Source organism: Pongo abelii, chromosome 12 (assembly GCF_028885655.2).
Source record: "Pongo abelii isolate AG06213 chromosome 12, NHGRI_mPonAbe1-v2.0_pri, whole genome shotgun sequence".
Lineage (NCBI taxonomy): Eukaryota > Metazoa > Chordata > Mammalia > Primates > Hominidae > Pongo > Pongo abelii.
This window is the reverse complement of record NC_071997.2, coordinates 29,403,802-29,423,513: the sequence shown is the minus strand read 5'-3', so window position 1 is coordinate 29,423,513 and position 19,712 is coordinate 29,403,802. Positions and strand designations below refer to the sequence as shown.

The 19,712-nt window shown below is 43.8% G+C and overlaps 1 protein-coding gene across 7 annotated transcripts in view; it reads left to right on the top strand.

Annotated features, from left to right (window-relative positions):
* The window catches only part of AFF3 (ALF transcription elongation factor 3), a 616,655-nt gene that overhangs the window by 35,594 nt on the left and 561,349 nt on the right, over positions 1-19,712 (top strand). For 3 of the 7 annotated variants that reach the window (XM_063713523.1, XM_063713524.1, XM_054547813.2), the window contains exons 1-2: positions 895-1,121; positions 2,065-2,184. In XM_063713523.1, coding sequence (XP_063569593.1) covers positions 2,132-2,184 — 53 coding nt within the window. In that variant the 5' untranslated portion in view covers positions 895-1,121; positions 2,065-2,131. Of the gene's footprint in view, positions 1-894; positions 1,122-1,835; positions 1,916-2,064; positions 2,185-19,712 lie in introns of those variants that run through there. The other 4 variants (XM_063713526.1, XM_063713522.1, XM_063713525.1 and 1 more) reach the window with 3 other exon arrangements.

The window sequence follows — 19,712 nt, the reverse complement described above, 5'->3', positions numbered from 1 at the left end:
CTTGCAGTTCTTCCAGACAGGGGCTGTTCCTGCTCCCTCCTCCACCCTCCACCCCCAGCCTTTGTTCCTGGGAATGCTGTCTCAATGTCTCGATCTCACTTTCGCCAAAGCAAACATTTCCAACAAGGCGTATGCTAAGGGGATATTAGAAAGACAGATTTTCTTTTTTTTTTTTCCTTTTTCCAAATACACTGTGCATTAGGATTTGGGCAGCCAGCCCTTCACACCTGTACTTTTTCCTATATTCATATTCTCTTATGTTTTTACCTAACCTTCTTGCTACCTTCAGCTGAGAGGGGTTTTTGAGGGCTGAGAGTTATCAGCTTGTAAAATAACAATTCCATTTTCTCAGACTATGTTGATGCCAACTCTGCCTTAATTTAGCGTTTTACATTTTGCACATTAGTTATGGATGCTAATGAAGAAAGGATTGATTCAGAGCTGGGGGAAGAAGGGAGCCAGGCTGAGCATTCTGAAATCCGATCTCAAATAGCAAAGAAGTCTCATTGGCCTTTTGGTCTTCTACCTGTGTCCTGAATTGAGTTTGTTAATCCTTATTCGGAGGTGGTGAGGTGAGAGGATGACTCTTCGGCTTGATGTTGGAGGGATCCCGTCACTTGCACCCAGGGTTTACATTTCTGGCAGCCCCAGTCAGCGGTTCTTGCCCAGAAAAAGGAACAAAGGGGAGAGTGCTGGAAGGGACTCCCTTTTGGCGGGGAGTGCGAGGTTTGGTTCGCGTGGTGAGGCACAACTGCAGGGCTCTGAGCTGCTCTCTAGGAATGCTGGGGAATCCCTGGTGAGAATCCGGAGCTGTGGCCAAGAGGTCAGGAGAGTCAGGGGGCCTTGGAGGGGCTTCCGGTTCTAGGCCAGCTGTCGAGAAGCAGAGGTAGGGCCCTGATGGAGACATGCGCTTCGCAGCATGTCTAAAAAAGTAAGCCAGGGGGAAGAGCTGTCTTTACAATGAGGGAGATTATTATTACTCTTTAGGAGCCACGATGATACTCTTATCACCCTTCTAGCTGATCACCTGCCTTCCCAGACCGGAGACGGGCGGCAAGTTTGAAGTCGACACCCGGAAGCCAGTTTGTCCCCCTTCCCCGTAAGAAATAAAAAGAAAGGAGGTTGGTTTCCAGGGCTGGCCAGCTAGAGGGTGGGTGGGACCACCACTGGAGGCCAAACCGCAACGGAGAGCAGGTCCGGGTGGAAGAGGTTTCCTCCGCGCCGCCGCTTTATTTCGCTGAACTTGCGGGCTCCAGAGACCTTAAACGGTTTGTGTGGGGCGCTGCTGCAGGCGGCACAGCTCACTCTCCCCGCGCCTGGGCGGCCGGGGAATTTCCCCGCACCCACCCGGGTCCGCCGCCCGCGGGAGCGCCCAGCAGGGTCAAGTGGATTCTGGGGCGCGGGAGAAGTGCGTGCAGCCCGGGCAAGGCCGGGCGCGGCCGGACGCGGGCGGGCGGCCGAGGGAAGCGGCAGGGCCGGGCACGGCTCCGCATCCCCCCGCACTCGGCGCCGCCGCCTCGCCGCTCTCTCCCGTTTGCAGGGCCGCCCCGGGCACCCCCGGGCTGCTGAGGGGCAGGCGGGCCGTAAGAGCTGCGAAAGAGGGGCGGCGGGGCGGCGCGGCCTGCGAGCGCCGCGGGACCCCGAGGAGCGGCGCGGGGCGTGCAGGGGCGCGCGGGGCTCACGGTGCGCGCGCGCCTCGGCCTCGCCCGCGCACACGCGCCTCCCGGAGGAGAAAGAGGCGGGCGGGCGCAGAGCACCGCGGTGGCGGCAGCGGCGGCGGCGGCTGCAGCAGCGGGCCGGGCCGCCGCGAGGGAGGGGAGGAGGGGCGGGCGCAGGGCCGGGGGCGGGGGGCGGCGGCGGCGCGGCGAGCTCGCCGCTCTCTCTTGAGTGTGCCTGCGCGCAAGCCGGGGAGCGGGTGAGTGCGCCGGCCGCTGCAGCCAGCCCGGCCGGCCCGGAGTCGGGGGCGGGGGGCGTCGGGAGCCCCGACCTGGGGGCGGGCGGTGGGCGGGCGGCGGCCGCTCTGGCGCGGCTGGGATGCACCTTGAGCGGCGCCTTTCGTTGCAGCGCGCGGGCGGCCCGAGCCTCGGCGGCGGCGGTAGCGGCGGCGGCGGCGGCGCTGACACCTCCCACCATGGACAGCTTCGACTTAGCCCTGCTCCAGGAATGGGACCTCGAGTCACTGTGGTAAGTCCCCGTGCCGGCCGCTTCGGGCGGGCAGGAGCGGCGAGGGGCGGCCGCGGCGGCCCGCGCGTCCTCACCTGGGCTGGGGGCTCCGGGCGGCCGGCCGCCGTGGGGGTGGGGTGGGTCGGGGGCGCCTGCCTCGCCAGCCCTTTCCTGCCTCCCCGGGTGGGATGCGTGGCCGCCTGCCCGTCTGTTTCCCCCTCTCCCGTTCCCTTCCCTCGCGGCGGCCCGCCCCAACCCAGGGGCTGGTGATCTAGGTAGCCAGGGGCAGAGCGCAGCCGTGGGGAGGAAAAGAAGCGATTTGAAGACTGTGTCACTAATGCCTGGGGATCCACCCGTCGGCCCCCTGCTCCTCTCACTTCCTTTCCCTCCGACTGCGCCCCCTCCCTCCTCTGGCTGGCACCAGCGACCCCCTGGAGTTGGTGCTGCTGCGAAGTGCCCTTAGAGGATGCTCCAGCCTCCCCGCCTGCGCCCGGTCTCGGCTGCATCCTTTCTGTCTCTCCCACCCACTTCCACCGAGATGGAAAAGTGAACACCCAGGGCAGGAAACGAGTGTTTCTCCGTGCCGGTATTCCAGAGGCCTTAGCCCAGGGAGACTCCTTTCCTCGGGGTTCACAATTCCTCTGGGCCCTTTCTTCACACCTCGTCACAGTTGCACTCCTCCTCCCCACCCCACCCGGACGCCCCGGGTATCCCTTTATGCCACGCTCACAGCTCGAAGCCCGGGGGGCACTCCAGGTTCCGTTTCTCGGGGATCTCACACTGGGGAGCTGCTGTAGGTAAATCGCCGCTGAAAGCAGTTTAATTCCAGTTGCGGGTGTCTTAAAAATCCCATTGGCTGCTTTAGTATCTGTCTTATTCCCCCTTCTTTCTCTGCCCCCCCCAACCCCCCACTATCTCTTAAATGTTTCCAACCAGCACTATTCAGGTGGTAAAATTACTGCCTGCATATTCCTGGAGGAACTTGTGTTATGTTTAATATTTACGGGGATGAACATCTGCTGGAACAAGCATATTAACTGCACTCTGTTCTACCTCTGGTAATCGCTTATTGTAGAGCTGAGCTTTTTTTTTTTTTCCTTTTGCTTTAATTCAGTAAAGAGTTCACATGTGTCTAAAACTGCAAGTGGTGTGCACATGAATATGCAATGTACGATTTTAAAGCTAAACTGCTTTATGATTTATAACTCATATAGATGTTATGTGGATCTCTGTGTATTTTCTGTGATTTAGGTTTCCAGTGACTTTTATTTTCCTAAAGACAGGTGTAACAAAATAAACTGGACACAAAGCTAGCACATTATCGAACGGTTTCTTATAAAAGAGCCTATGATGAGTAAGTACAGCTTGCTCTGCATAATGTTGGTGCCTGTAAAACACACAAGGACCGGCCCTAACGTAATAAAACTTTTACATATTGCACTGGAAACTTCAAAGAGCCAGGGCAGAAAGAATATGAAACATGTTATGACTCTGTAAAAGTTGCTAATTACTGTGTTGCTGCTCCTGGGGTTATTTCAGCCTTTCATTTACAGATACCTATTATTTTATAGGTTTACATTTAGAAGTGTTGGTTTCTGGCGCAAATTCACTAGCTTTCCAGATAGCAACTGTACTTTTAAAATGCTGTTTGCTTTTAAAAGGCAGTTTTTCAGTCAAAGGGAAGAACTTACTGTTTCGGTATATTTTTATGCTGCTTGTCTGCTTGCTGACTCAAAGTGAACCCCCTTATGACTTTTATAAGTAATATTTTGAGATTATCAGCGTAATTTGTGGGGTCTTCCTGCACAGAGCCTGAGCTCTGTTTCCTTTTGCATCCTTAGTTCCCAGCTGAATTACCCGGGAGCAGCGTCACAGAATAAATATCTGTTGAATTGACTTGAAATTTACATTAGCAGTACATTTATTACTTTTAAAAAAGCAAAAACTTACACGTTTTTTAAAGAGTTGATGTACGTGCAATCACATTTTAATCAGTGCATCGAGTTTTGGCTTATGAAGGCATGTAGACTTTCTTGATCACAGTATAGTAGGACAGTTTGGCTTGACCGGGAGGGTTTCTAGTTTTGCAGATGTAGAATTACATTTTACAAAAGCTTATATGTTTCTGATAAGTTAAAGAAAAACCAAACTTGAGTATGCATTTCTAATATGTTTAGACATTTTCTCACAGATGAATTTTTGGATGCTATGTTCTCAGTTTTATGGTTTATGTAAATTTTTAAGTTTATGGTTACTTTTAAGCTTATAGATGGTTCAAAATAACTAATATTTGAGAACTTTCTGTGTGTCCAGTATTTTCATATCCATTGTTTTCTTATTTGAATCTCTTAATCCTGGACAAGGTAAGTGGTAGTAGTTCCATTTTATAGATGAGGAAATTACTTTACTGAGGTCATAAAACAGATGACAGCAGACTTTTTAAAACTAACATTTGCTGAACACTTATTATTTATCAGACACTGTTCTGGGTACATTACATGTTTTAGCTCTTTTAATTATAAAGCAAGTACTGTTATTAGTTCCATTTTACAGATAGGAAAATTGAAGATGGGGAGATAGGGTAACCTGCCCAGAGTCACATATCTAAAAATGGGGCAGCCATATTTCAACCAGAAATTAGCTTCAAAGCCCAATGATCTGACTTCAAATCCAGTCAGACAATTGCCATTTTCTAGAGTACTTCAAATGTCTCTCAGTTTATAAGGACAGCTCTGAAATTAATTACAAAACAAAATCCCCATGGACTGGAAGTTAAGGTCTTGCTAAAATATCAGAGATTTAGAGCCCTAAATGGTATTAAAATTAAAAATTTGAAAATAAAATACCATAGTTAGGAAAGTATACCTGTTAATTATGAATTATTGTATTAGAGCAATATACATTTTAAAGACCATTGAAAACTTCTTCCTTTGATTCATCATAGAAAAACTTTTTTGAAGGGGGAAGGAGGAGGTACAGATTAATGGCAAAAGAGAATCTTACTTTAATCCCTAAGAACTTTTTCTAATTGATGGACATCATTTTCCAATTGAACAAATTGGAATTTATTAGTTGTGACTGTGGCTTTGAATCTGAGCTACTTTATTCTTGCAGTCACCGAAAGTGTCCTCAAATGACTGTATAGAAAATATAAAGGGAAAAGCTCAGTTCTGTTGAATATAATCAATATACACAATCAATTGATAATTCAAGAACTACCTCCTTTGCCTTCTTGCACACACTTCCTCCCGCTCAGAAACATCCATACTTATTCTTCAGGATGGGTTTTTTGAGCCTGAATTATCCAGCTGGCTGTTTCAACTTTTTCAGCCATACCTTAAAGTTGAAAAGGATAGCCCTAATTTCCACCTCTAATTCCACTTCCAATTTCTGGTTTGAAGCAAGACTGAAGAACTTGGAAAAAGGTGAAGGTGTTCATTCAGCACTTGACACTGTAGCTTTGTTCTGTAGAGTCTTGAAGAGTTGGGCATTCCGTGAGTTTACAGGGGCAGATAGGCAGAGGCACAAGGCTGCCCCCTCCACTCCCTGGTCTTCCTTCTGTGGTCCACCAGCTTTTGATTAGATGCTAGACATATAAGCCGTTCCTCAGGGCCTTTAAAATAATGACCATCCCTTTTAACAAGCTAAATGTTGCTTTCATTTAATTCATTTAACAAATATTTATTGATCATCTCTTAAGTAGAAGACCTTGTGCTGGTTTCTGTGGGGGATGCAAGGATGAGTAAGGCGTAGGTTGTACATATTAGTGTTATTGTCTAGTGAGGAAATTAAGAACACACATGAAAAAGGAAGTTTTCAACACGGGTGATTCAGAAAAGAGACCATATTTGGGACTTGGGTGGAGGATGGAAAGAGGAAAAATTGAGTTAAAAAAAAAAAAAGAAGACTTCCATGAAATAGGTGGCCTTTGAACTAAGTCTTGGAAGACAGATGGTGTGGGTGGGGGTATTGAGAGTACATGGAGGCATCTTGGGCAAAGAAAACTTGAACAAGGGCTTTCATGGTGTCTCTGAAAGATCCTTTTATGCATCATGGTGGAATTACCTATACTGCCTATTTTAAAGATGCAGAACTTTGTAGTCATGAGGTAGTTTCAGTGAATGAGAAAAGTTTTCCAAAATGAACTTGTATTTCATCTTCCTTAAATGTTAACACATTTTAATCATCGGACAGAAAGTCTATCAACATACAATAGTATAATAAATATTCTGTTCTTCCCTACCACTCACCCCATTCCTCCATAGCTTCATATAAGCCAGAATCCACACACTTTTGTTCAGATAGGCATTATTCTTTATATTCCTGTAAGTTGGAGCCTTTGAAGTTATAATACATGGATCATTTCATACTCATCAACCTGTTCAATTCAATAAGCATTCACAGAGTATTAGACAGAGGAGAGGTACCCTCAGGGCAGTGACTTTCAAATGCTTCAGACTATGACCCCCAGTAACAAATACACATTTAATACTGCCACCCACCACCCCTTGCACATGCATACAAGTAAGTGAAACAAGAGCATCATGAAATAACGCTTATTACTATATGTGATACACTTGGATATTTCCTATCCTCTTTCTTTCTCTTTTTTCTTTTTTTTTTTTTAATTTCCCACTCATAGGCTGAAACCTACAGTTTAGGAAACCCTGCTGTACAGGATGCAAAGGAGAGTGTGTTTTTTGGGAACTTAATAGGAGAATAAGCCATACCCATAAATACCTGCAATCCAAGGCTGACACTGCCTGCTTGAGGGGGCACGGGCACATCCCATTGAAAGTAAGATATTCATGGTGGGGTGGCATTTGAAATGGGTCCTGGAGTAGAATTTCAGGAGGAAATGGAAAGGAGGAAAACCACGTGGTGGGAAGACTGTGAATAGAAACATGGAGGGAATAAAGTGTGGATCTTGTTTGGTGAAGGTAGACTCACACAGGCAGGGAGGGATGCAGAGGCACTAGCAGTTTAGTCTCCCTAAAGATACTGCCCAATAGTGCCCGCTGATGCTTTTGCTTGTCTTCAAATCAGCTGCCAGGGGACATGTGCAGGCCAGTGGGTGGCTTCCTTCAGGCCTTTTTAGACTTCCCTTCATAGTGCCAGAAAATGCTACAGATCACTGATCTTGACCTTCTGGTGCCTCTACCCTTTCCTCCAGCTGCAGTAAAGCAAACATTTTAAGGCCTATTCCTATCCTTTTGGTCAGTCCTTATGGGTCAAAGCAGAGTACAAAGAAAGGGCAGAAGGAGAGTGCACCTGTCTGAGCCCCAGGTGTCCTGGAGCTGATTGGTAGAGAGCAGCTCTGCAGAGCTGCGTGTACTCACACTGGCCAAAGGTCACTGTGTAGTTGACTGCATGGCTCTCATTGGCCCTCATCATGCGCCTGAAGGGGCCTCGGCAGGTACGAGGAGGCAAAGGCTTCTCAGAAGAGTGGCTTCCAGGGCTAGGGCTGTGGGCAGCAGTGGGGAAGGGGCTGCTCGTCAGCCTGGAGGAGGCAGGGGGCCTAGATGGGAAGCAGTGGAGTGTTGCATCCGCTGTGGAGGAGCTCAGCCCTTGTGTGGGGTGTGTTTTGGAGAAAGCTGGGTGGAGAGACTGGTTAGTTCAGGGCGCCGAGAACTTGGGGACTCCAGCTGGGCTGGGGCCCCAGAGGATACCAGGGAGGAGGAACCCAGGGAGGGTGCACCTTAATGTGCAGATGGGTTTTTAACCAAATATCTCTTGATGACAATGAAGATGAGTATTGTGTGTGGGGAAATGATTCCTTCCTGTGTTCCAGATTCTCTTTTGTGAAAATGTAGGAGGGTTTTAAAATGCTAAGAACCTATTTTGGGAGAATGTCCTTGTTAACCACAATGGGTCTAATCAATGACACTTGAGCAACTTGAACGAAGGCCTTTGGCTTAATACAGATTAATAGGCAAATTAAGAAAAAAGAAAACCTCTCAATATAGGATGCAAGAATTTGTGTGTAAGTGGAATTTTTAACCTGGAATAGATTTGCCTGTTTGATTTTTTTTTTTATTTTAATTTTTGGGAATAAAGCCTTGGTGGCAAAATCGAGGCCCCATAAAAGACGATTTTAATATCATTTAATGGTAACATAATTTTTTTGTTGTTGTTTTATTTCAAAGTGAAATCCATAAAACTTATTTTCAATGTTGGCTGTTCCCTTTTGTCTTGGAATTTAATTGAGGTTTCTGAATTCAGCTGGCTCCAACCTTGCTTTCTGTTTGGCCCTGGGCAGCTCATGATTTTTCTCATTTCCTATTCTCAGTCTTGGTTTAATCACTTATAAAATGACAGCACTTAGACTGGCCTACCTCATAAGGTTGTGATGTTAAGTAATAAAAGTGTCAATTGCTCTGAATGCCAAATGTAGCTCTTCTATACCCTTTGCTTTCTTAAAAATGTCTCTTTTTCATAAACAAGGAAGAATATAGAAAGGCCACATGAGGTCAGATTCAGCAGTCCATGTGGTGCAGCGTTCTGTCCCTGGCAACAGGACCCTGGGACGGTTTTGAGTAGAGGTTGGTAGCTTTTCTTAGTCGTGCATCATAGTCCAGCAGACAAATATGCTCTTACTTAACGGTTGTACTACTCACATATGTAGATCTATTAACCATTACATAATCTTTTATGTTTCACTGAGAATGTATTGCATTACCAACCATTACATCAAATGACTTCATTTGGCACTGTGGGTCTCATTAAATTATGTCAGGCTAATCATAATTTAGTTTCACTGGAAACAAAATACACAGTGTTTATATCAGAGCAAGAGGACACCACCCAATCCAAGAAACTAAATGGGTTGAATCTAAGGAAACTACCACCCGGGATATGATAGAGGCCTCAAGTGTTTGAAGGCATTTAGCTGGGAAGTGGGAATAGAGTTGTTCTGGGTTGCTCAAGGGCACGAGTAAGATCAGTGGGTGTGAGAGCATTTAACAGTGATGTGATGTGGGCTGTCTCAAAGGGTAACAATTACCTGACTTTGTAGAAAGACATTCCTGGGTAGGCAGAGCGGCAGCAATAGGCTATCTCCGAGATTCCTTCCAGCTTCAAAATTCTATGATCATTCCCCTCACAGGGTAGCAGGAATCAAAGAGTGCAGAAGTCATTAATTGTATTCACTTGTGTATTTTCCCTCTGCAATTTCCCCACTCACCTGTGGAGAAAGGCATAGAGGGTACTTCTTCACATAATTTCTTCCCAGGAGGCTCATTGTTAGCGGAGGTAAACAAAAATGACTGTAATTTGGAGACCACTTTAACATAGCAACTCCATTTAGAGAGTTATGTGCTTAACTTGATACTGGAAATAATTTTATTTTTCCTTTTATATGGGCAGGAAATTAGTTTCGAAAATCCCCTAGAGGACCATGATGTGAGTCTGTTGGTCTTAAATTTTTCTTCTCATGTCTGTACTGTTTACCTGCGTTATGAAGTGACAGAACAGAATTTCAGTCAGTGTTCATTGACATGTTAATTAGTTACCTGGCAGTTTAGATAGAAAGAGGCTTTAGTGGATCACCACGAGTTCTAGGAAATAATCTATTTTTGTTTTAAAATTTCAAAATATATTTGTTTTCACGTAGAATGCTTGTAGAAGAAGAAAAGACCCAGGGTGTAGAAAATTGTTTCGAGAGCATAGGTCAGTATGCTTAGCTGTCACTCGGGGAATGCTTCTCAAACTTCCATGTGCATCCAAATAATCTAGAAGCCTTGTTAAAATACACATTCTAATATAATAGAAGCAGGAGTCGACATTTCTAACTGGCTCCCAAGTAATAGTTTTGGTCCACAGACCAAACTTTGACTTGTAAGGACTAAATGGACAAAAATTTCCTTTGAAAAGAAGCCCTTTCAAAATTTGCATTTGCTTCTCCCTGTTTTGGGGACAACTTTGTGTAATAACAGTACAGTTCCATAAAGCTTGACGGTTGCGTTTAGATGCAGTATTTATTTTATTTTTGTGATTCTTTCTAATACAATTCTGATGAGTGAGGGGGTGGTTAATTGTATTCTAGTGGAGGTATGGTGGGAAGTAAACATAAAAACATAAGTAAACACAATTTGTAATAAATAGGCTAATCACTTTTTATAGCCTCTCAGTTCTCATCATTCCTTCAAAGCCCGGGACCTTCTGTTGTATCGGGCTCAAATGCTGAGAGTAACTGGATAGTCTTACAGACACTTTTGGATTGTGGAGAATCTCTCAGTAACCCCTGTAGTTGCCCAGGATTCAGACCAAATGTCCCCATTCTCTCCTAGCCATTCTCTCTTTGGGAGGGCTGGGGTTGGGGGGATAGGAGTGTTGGGGGTGGGGTCAGCTATTTGCAGAATTATTGCACTACCCCATGGCCATAGCTGCAAATTGCAACTTTCCTAGTGTCCTACGAGAAATCACAATTGAAGACTCTATGTGGAACCCATAGTAGGTTCCAGATACTTCACTTGGGGACCTTGCATCCCCGCTTGGCTAACCACCTTCTTTCTGCGCCATTATCGGAGTACCCTGAGTCCATTAGTTGGCCAAACTTAGCTGCAGTTTCCGTGTGTAATTTCCAGTTCTATTTCATTAGAATGTTTGCATATAGGATGGATGATGCAAGGAAATATTGCACAATTGACTTTGCATGTTCTGTGATACTGACAGGAAGTTTATTGACTTTATCTTTCTAAGGAGGGTGTGTGCATGCACATAAGCACATGAGTGCACATAAACACATTTTCATTCTCTGAAGTAGGCATTGAAGACTGCTACTGACAAGAGAAACCCAGATTGGATTTAAACAATGGGGAGTATTTCAGATTTGGAAAAGAAAGGTGAATTTTCATGAATAGTAGGGCAAATTTAAATCTTGCAGTCTTGAGACACATGAACTGGTGGATGAAGTTCTTGCAATAGTGTTTAGCATTATTTGGGGCCATAGTTGGTATCTATACTCCTGGTAGCCGTGATACTGCCTTAATATGTCATAGTCCATTATGTGGTCTGACTAATTGTGTTTAACCATTTCTTGTAATATGCAACATTACTTTCCACTGTTCTAGCTCTTCCTTCAGATTGTGGGGGAGGAAAGAGGAAAACAGTTGCCCTCAAGCCTGAAGGTAGGTCAGGCCCATAGTAAGATAAGCAAGTATTTGATTATTGCTTCAGTACTAGTGTCATCAAATTAATACAGTTTCTTTTACATTTAAGAAAATACAGTTTACTGACTATCAATAAATAGTACAAATAACAAGTGATTCAGACAACCCGCCCCACACCACACACCAAAAAAAAAAAAAGACTGTCAGACTCAGAGGTTTACTCTGTTGGGTCCCAAGAAGCAACATTCAGGAGTTCCTTAAGAACAGAAAAAGCTACTGATGATGGTCAGGTAGGTTCTGACCTTTAAATGCATTGTTTGGGCTTTCGCCCTGGGACCCTGCCTTGGTTGAGAAGATAGATTGCCCACATGGTCCACTTGCTTCTTGTCCCACCAATCATATTCCATGGCAGGGAGGCTTCTGGTGTCCTTTTTCAGAACTGCTGAGGTAGAAACTGCAGTTGGAGGCCGAGGACTTTATCTCAGGTTGTGAAGTAGGTATGTTCACTGGCCATAGACTCTGTAGTTCACTAAAATAGAAGCTCAGAGCATCCTGGGAAGAAGCAGGTAGACTTTCCTTGCCAGGCCTTCTCAGTGTCCTAAGGATTCAAATGTTTACATCCTTCCACTTTCTGAAACATCCTGCCAGGTCCCTCTTCTGTTAAGGAGTGCAGGGGTCCCCAGCCCCTGGGCTGTGGATCAGTATTGGTCCAGGGCCTGTTACGAACTGGGCTGCACAGCGGGAGGTGAGTAGACGGTGAGCAAGAGAAGCTTCATCTGTATTTACAGCTGCTCCCCATTGCTCACATTACTGTCTGATCTCTGCCTCCTGTCAGATTAGCACTGGCATTAGATTCTCACAGAAGCATGAACCCTATTGTGAACCAAGCATGCGTGGGATCTAGGTTTCTCCTTATGAGAATCTAATGCCTGATGATCTGTAACTGTCTCCCATCACCCCCAGATGGGACTCTCTAGTTGCAGGAAAACAAACTCAGGGCTCCCACTGATTCTACATTATGGTGAGTTGTATAATTCTTTTATTATAGATTACAATGTAATAATAGAAATAAAGTCTACAATAAATGTAATGCACTTGAACCATCCTGAAACCATCCCTCCACCCCTGGTCCATGGAAAAAAAGTCTTCTACAAAACTGGTCCCTGGTGCCAAAGAGGTTGAGGACCACTGCTGTTGTGGGAGTAGAAATGAGGATTCACCTGAAAGGAGGATACAGCTCTAGCAACCCTTTGATCAAAATATATGAGCTGTCTGTCATCTCAAGGAAATAGATGGCAACATCAGAAATGGGAAGACCACACTACTCCAACTCACATCTATGTCTGTGTGCAGTAGTCCCTCTGTTTTGATGGATAATCAAATGGTCTCACGTTTTTACCATGGTGTGCCACCTGTGGCCCTAGCTGTATGACTGTCTAGGATGAAGCCCTTAACCTTGTCTGGACTCAGGTTACAGTGAGGCGAATAAAGTCCATTCTGCCTGAGCACCAGTGATCATCAGGTGCGGTGGGATATTGTAGAGCCCAGGACAGAGTTTGACTTGGAGCCTGCTGAGTTTTTCACAGAAGCATGTCTACGTGCAGGAGAGGACAGCTCAGTGGGTACCACCAGGACTCTCTTATTTGCGTTCCTTTCATTGAAGGTAGTTCCTTCCCCAGAACATGGCATAGCTGCTTTTGAGAACCAATCCTTGTAAGTGACTTCCTTTAATTTTTTTCAATAAGTAGAGTTTAATTTTTTAATATGAACAGAACACCTGAGAAAATTCTTTGGAGTCTGAAAGGAAGTAGGGTATATTGGTTTCTAATAGTTAGGTAAATAATTAGTTACATAAATTGATTTCTTTTCCTTTTATTCCTCAGCAGGACAAAAGTAATATTTTAGACCAGGTATGGTGGTACAGGCTGATCATGCCTATAATCCCAGCATTTTGGGAGGCCGAGGAAGGAGGATGGCTTGAGCCTAGGAGTTTGAGACCAGCCTGGGCAACATAGGGAGGAGACCCCATCTCTACAGAAATATTCGCTGGCCATCGTGGTGCATGCCTGTGGTTCCAGCTACTTGGGAGGGTGATGTGGGAGGATTCCTTGAGCCTGGAAGGTCAAGGGAGCTGTGAGCCATGATTGCACCACTGCACTCCAGTCCGGGTGGCAGAGAGAGACCTTGTCTCAGAAAGAAAAAAAAGGTAATGTTTTAGAGCCCTAAAATATATAATAATGTAATGCAATCTGTCTACAGTATAGAGGGCTTGAAGCTGCTCTTTGTAACTTTCTTCCTCTGGATTTCTAGGTTTCTGGGTTGAGATGAGCATCCTTTTATTGAGCCAGACACAGAACTGAAGAGACCACATTTCTAGCCCTTGATATGTTTATATTTTAGCCTAGTAATAAGAACAGATTGTTTCATTAGTCTAAGTAGACTTTTTACCTGTCCAAAATCCTGTGGAGTATATACAGGGGTACCCTACCCAGCATGGTGTTTCAGGGACAATTTCCTAGAGAAAGTGACATCTGATTGCAGTCTTAAAGGAAGGATAAGAGTTAGCCAGGCTGGGAGTGGGGTGGGGATATGGCAGGTACGATAATGTAAGGAAAGGCAAAGAGGTGAAAATTAGCAAGTTGTGAACAGTAGCAGTGACCAGTGCAGGTCAGTTTCAGGTCCCTGGCATTCAGGTCGGGAATGGCAGGATGGGAGGTTGGGCAGCGGAGCTGGGAGCAGCCCTCGGAGGGCCTTGCATGGCTTTCCAAGGAGCTTGAACATTTTCCAGTAGGTGATGGCCTGCATGAGGGCTTTAAGCAGGGGAGCAAAATGGTCACATTGGCATTTTATTATTATTTCTAGAAGGCGCTGTACGTGGATGAGTCTGGTGGCTGTGGGAGGCCATGTCTGAAGGTCAGGAGGTCAGTGAGGAGTGAGGGCTGACTGGCCTGGGCCGGTGAGGATGGAGAGGAAGAGAGGGAGTAGAGAGTTGTTGGGGGCATGACACAGGCAGTATTCACTCATTTTGTGGGTAGAAGGGGATGAGGGTGCTTTGAGGCTATCTAGCTTGTGTGATGAGGTAGGGAAAGTAGGAGGAAGAGCGAGTTGAGTGGGGAAAGAGGAACTCTTTGGATTTAAATGTATTGCATTTAAATGCCCGTGGACCATGAGGATAAAATTGCCTGTAGGAAGTTTACTGAAGATCCTGACATTTAGGGAAAAGGTCAGTATGGAAATAAGTGGGCATTATCAGCATACAGGTGCTGGTGAAAGCCTTGAGATTGGACAAGATTGTCTAGGGTGGAGGAGGAGAGAATGAGAAGTAGGCTGCAGGCACCACGGTGTAGTGGGGAGGGAAAGCAGCCGGTGAAGAGGGTTGAAAAGGAAAGATCAGCCAGGGTGAGGCCAAGAGCCAGTGGGGTCCGTGGCCAGCTGCTTTTTGGAGTTGGCAGTGGGGGTGAAAGAATGGATGGGAGGTGGGAGGGCAGCTATGCGTGTTCCCACTCTTGAGGGGAAAGATGGGCAAACTGATGGAGGAAGGCCTCAGAGGAGATGTGGGCAGGCCAGGCCCAGAATCAGAGGAAGAACGCGAGGGTGGAATCTGTGTAGATACTTTGGGATAAACCTTGTGGGTAGGGGCGATGTTTAACAAAATACCTATGAGAAATGGAAGTTTCACAGAATGGAACTACAAAGAAGAGGGTAATATGAAACATCAGATTGTAAAGGGAAACTAGTAGGTTCTTCCTAGTTATTTTTGAATATATAACTTAAAAGTCTGCATAAGCCCCTTTGGCATACATCTATGTCATACTATCTGTAATTTAAAGTAATTTTGATTGAGAAGTAATTTGGTGAAGGTACATAGTCAGGAAAAATTAGTGAGCTTGTCTAATTGTGGGCTGTTTTAAATGGATTTTTAAAAACTATTTTCAAATAGAAAAGACAGGAGTCCCATGATGTTGTCCTAACATTTGATGGCAGATTTTCCTTGGAAAGGCACCTAGGCCAGCTGGCCTCAGGGTGTTGTGTTTCTTACACATAAGAAGTGTCCTGAGCCCTTCGCAGGTATATATTATCTCTTTTAATCTCCATTACCTGTAGGTTGGATTCTACTATTCCCCATTTTATAGAGAAGGAAACAAAGGCACAGGGTAACTTGCCCAAGGTCCCATAGTTAGTAAGGCAGAGCTGGGAATTTAATGCAGGTAGCCTGGCTCCAGAGCCCCTACATGTCACCACCATCCTGTAATATGTATCTCTTAATGACAGAATCAGAGGGCATGAGTACCGAGGTCCCATGTGACCTTAAAGTATATGTGATATAGGCTGGGCGTGGTGGCTCATGCCTGTAATCCCAGCACTTTGGGAGGCTGAGGTGGGTGGATCACCTGAGGTCAGGAGTTCCAGACCAGCCTGGCCAATGTGGTGAAACCCTGTCTCTACTAAAAATACAAAAATAAGCCAGGCATGGTGGTGGATGCCTGTAATCCCAGCTCCTCGGGATGCTGAGGCAGGAGAATCACTTGAACCTGGGAGGCGGAGGTTGCAGTGAGCCTAGATCGCGCCATTGTACTCCAGCCTGGGTGTCACAGCGAGACTCCGTCTCAAAAACAAACAGATACATATATACACACACACACACACGTAAATGGTCTCCAGCAGGTATAGTGAGGTATATATGGAAAAACATCTTGAGATTTATTTTGAACTTTGAAACTCAGAATGAATAGTATATTGTGTTCAAGCTATTACAGATTTTAGACTAGTGGAATTCTAATTAAACAGGCTTCACTGTGCATGGATTGTCTGTAGTTCACTGTCATTAAGTCCTGCTCTTTTTGTTAGTATTGAAAATGTTAAAAATACACTGCCTATATATTTTCTCGTAATTAGTTGTATGTTCCATAAAACCTCTAATTTGACAAATTTTATGGATGAAGAAAATGGTAACAACTGTTTGCCACATCTGGTCAAATCTACCATAACACCTAAATGTAACTTTATTAATAACAATAATGATGGTACAGCAATACAATTTATAAAACTACCTCATGAAAGTCATCTGAAATTGTAAGGTGATTTTTTTTTTTCATGTAGATCATTTTGCTGTTTCTTCTTAGAAATGGAACTACAAATGGTGTACAAATGGTCTGTACAAAGTCAGACCATCTCTTCTAGTTGAATGACTAATTCTAGAAAGAAGCATTGCTTCAGTGACCTGGAAAGAGTAAACAGGCTTAATTTATATCACGAGATAGTTGAGTAAAGTAAAAATTATAAATTCTTAGCTTAAGGGATTGGGACATATTGAAACAGGTGACAAAAATAACTTTAAATGTCTTTTTAAAAAATCTTAGAGAATAGGACGTTAAATAACGTTAGTTATTTTTGAATATTTTAAGTTAGGTTAAAAAAAAAATCCACTTGGCTGGCAAAATTCCAGAAAGGCACGAATTAATGTTGGGAAGGGCAAAGGGTTCAGAGCCATCCAGCAATGGGTTCAGATTCTGACATGCCATTTACTAGCTGTGCCATCTTTAGTAACTCAGCATCTCTGAGCTTCAGGTTCCTTATATATAAATGAGATAATACTGCCACTGATTTGTTATGGGGATTAAATTAGATAATGTTCTTTTATGCTATCATAGATCTCTGCCTTACAGTGTGTGGTTTTCTTTTTACTGGAATTTATTATCTCGTGAATTTTTATGGCAAAAAAGGGGGACTGATGAAGAAAGTCAGTGAAATGTTTCCATCCAAAGGGCTAAAGTTTTCATGTGATAGGTTTAAAATATTAGGGAAATTGTCTTTGAAAGTGTTTGCCTTCACCATGTAGAGAGTGAGGTATACTTATATGTCTTGATTCTTTAATTAATAATTTGACTTTGCTTGCCACTTAAAAATTAGAATCAAATTCTGAATGGAGAGTAAAGCCCACATATATATTGGAAGGGAACCAGGCAATAAACTATCTGATTTACAGAAAACAAAGTGTTTCATGAATGCTTTCTTTAACCCAAGCTTTACTTGTAACTTGAGCCAGGTTTTAATTTTTGAAAAAATTTAAATGGCAAAAATGTGTGAACCTACAGATAAATAGGGAGTGATAATCAACTGTTGAGGCCAATGAGTGAACATGTATTTGATGTGGCCCTGAGATAGAGGCTGTGAAAGGAGTTTCCTGGAACTTATCAGGAGCCCCCAGAGCATAGATTCACACTTTTTTTTTTTTTTTTTTAGGAGTTCATAAGTATATTTAATGAAATTGGTGGTTTTAGGAAGTCAATTTTAGTTTTGCTTTGTTTGCATGTTTACTAATTTTTTTATTTTGATATTTGTCTTTTTTTAAATTTTACAGTAGTCATTGAAAGTTATGTTTCTTTGCTTACTTCATTTTTTCCCTCTAATTATTCAAGACTGGAACAAAAGTATAAATATTATTTATTTCTTTTTTTAATTTTTTTTATTTATTATTATTAGTATTATTATACTTTAGGTTTTATGGTACATGTGCGCAATGTGCAGGTTAGTTACATATGTATACATGTGCCATGCTGGTGCGCTGCACCCACTAACTCGTCATCTAGCATTAGGTATATCTCCCAATGCTATCCCTCCCCCCTCCCCCCACCCCACAACAGTCCCCGAAGTGTGATGTTCCCCTTCCTGTGTCCATGTGTTCTCATTGTTCAATTCCCACCTATGAGTGAGAATATGCGGTGTTTGGTTTTTTGTTCTTGCGATAGTTTACTGAGAATGATGATTTCCAGTTTCATCCATGTCCCTACAAAGGACATGAACTCATCATTTTTTATGGCTGCATAGTATTCCATGGTGTATATGTGCCACATTTTCTTAATCCAGTCTATCATTGTTGGACATTTGGGTTGGTTCCAAGTCTTTGCTACTGTGAATAATGCCGCAATAAACATACGTGTGCATGTGTCTTTACAGCAGCATGATTTATAGTCCTTTGGGTATATACCCAGTAATGGGATGGCTGGGTCAAATGGAATTTCTAGTTCTGGATCCCTGAGGAATCGCCACACTGACTTCCACAAGGGTTGAACTTGTTTACCCACCAATAGTGTAAAAGTGTTCCTATTTCTCCACATCCTCTCCAGCACCTGTTGTTTCCTGACTTTTTAATGATTGCCATTCTAACTGGTGTGAGATGGTATCTCATTGTGGTTTTGATTTGCATTTCTCTGATGGCCAGTGATGGTGAGCATTTTTTCATGTGTTTTTTGGCTGCATAAATGTCTTCTTTTGAGAAGTGTCTGTTCATGTCCTTTGCCCACTTTTTGATGGGGTTGTTTTTTTCTTGTAAATTTGTTGGAGTTCATTGTAGATTCTGGATATTAGCCCTTTGTCAGATGAGTAGGTTGCGAAAATTTTCTCCCATTTTGTAGGTTGCCTGTTCACTCTGATGGTAGTTTCTTTTGCTGTGCAGAAGCTCTTTAGTGTAATTAGATCCCATTTGTCAATTTTGGCTTTTGTTGCCATTGCTTTTGGTGTTTTAGACATGAAGTCCTTGCCCATGCCTATGTCTTGAATGGTAATGCCTAGGTTTTCTTCCAGGGTTTTTATGGTTTTAGGTCTAACATTTAAGTCTTTAATCCATCTTGAGTTGATTTTTGTATAAGGTGTAAGGAAGGGATCCAGTTTCAGCTTTCTCCATATGGCTAGCCAGTTTTCCCAGCACCATTTATTAAATAGGGAATCCTGTCCCCATTTCTTGTTTTTCTCAGGTTTGTCAAAGATCAGATAGTTGTAGATATGTGGCATTATTTCTGACGGCTCTGTTCTGTTCCATTGATCTATATCTCTGTTTTGGTACCAGTACCATGCTGTTTTGGTTACTGTAGCCTTGTAGTATAGTTTGAAGTCAGGTAGTGTGATGCCTCCAGCTTTGTTCTTTTGGCTTAGGATTGACTTGGCGATGTGGGCTCTTTTTTGGTTCCATATGAACTTTAAAGTAGTTTTTTCCAATTCTGTGAAGAAAGTCATTGGTAGCTTGATGGGGATGGCATTGAATCTGTAAATTACCTTGGGAAGGATGTCCATTTTCACGATATTGATTCTTCCTACCCATGAGCATGGAATGTTCTTCCATTTGTTTGTATCCTCTTTTATTTCCTTGAGCATTGGTTTGTAGTTCTCCTTGAAGAGGTCCTTCACATCCCTTGTAAGTTGGATTCCTAGGTATTTTATTCTCTTTGAAGCAATTGTGAATGGGAGTTCACTCATGATTTGGCTCTCTGTTTGTCTGTTATTGATGTATAAGAATGCTTGTGATTTTTGTACATTGATTTTGTATCCTGAGACTTTGCTGAAGTTGCTTATCAGCTTAAGGAGATTTTGGGTTGAGACAGTGGGGTTTTCTAGATATACAATCATGTCATCTGCAAACAGGGACAATTTGACTTCCTCTTT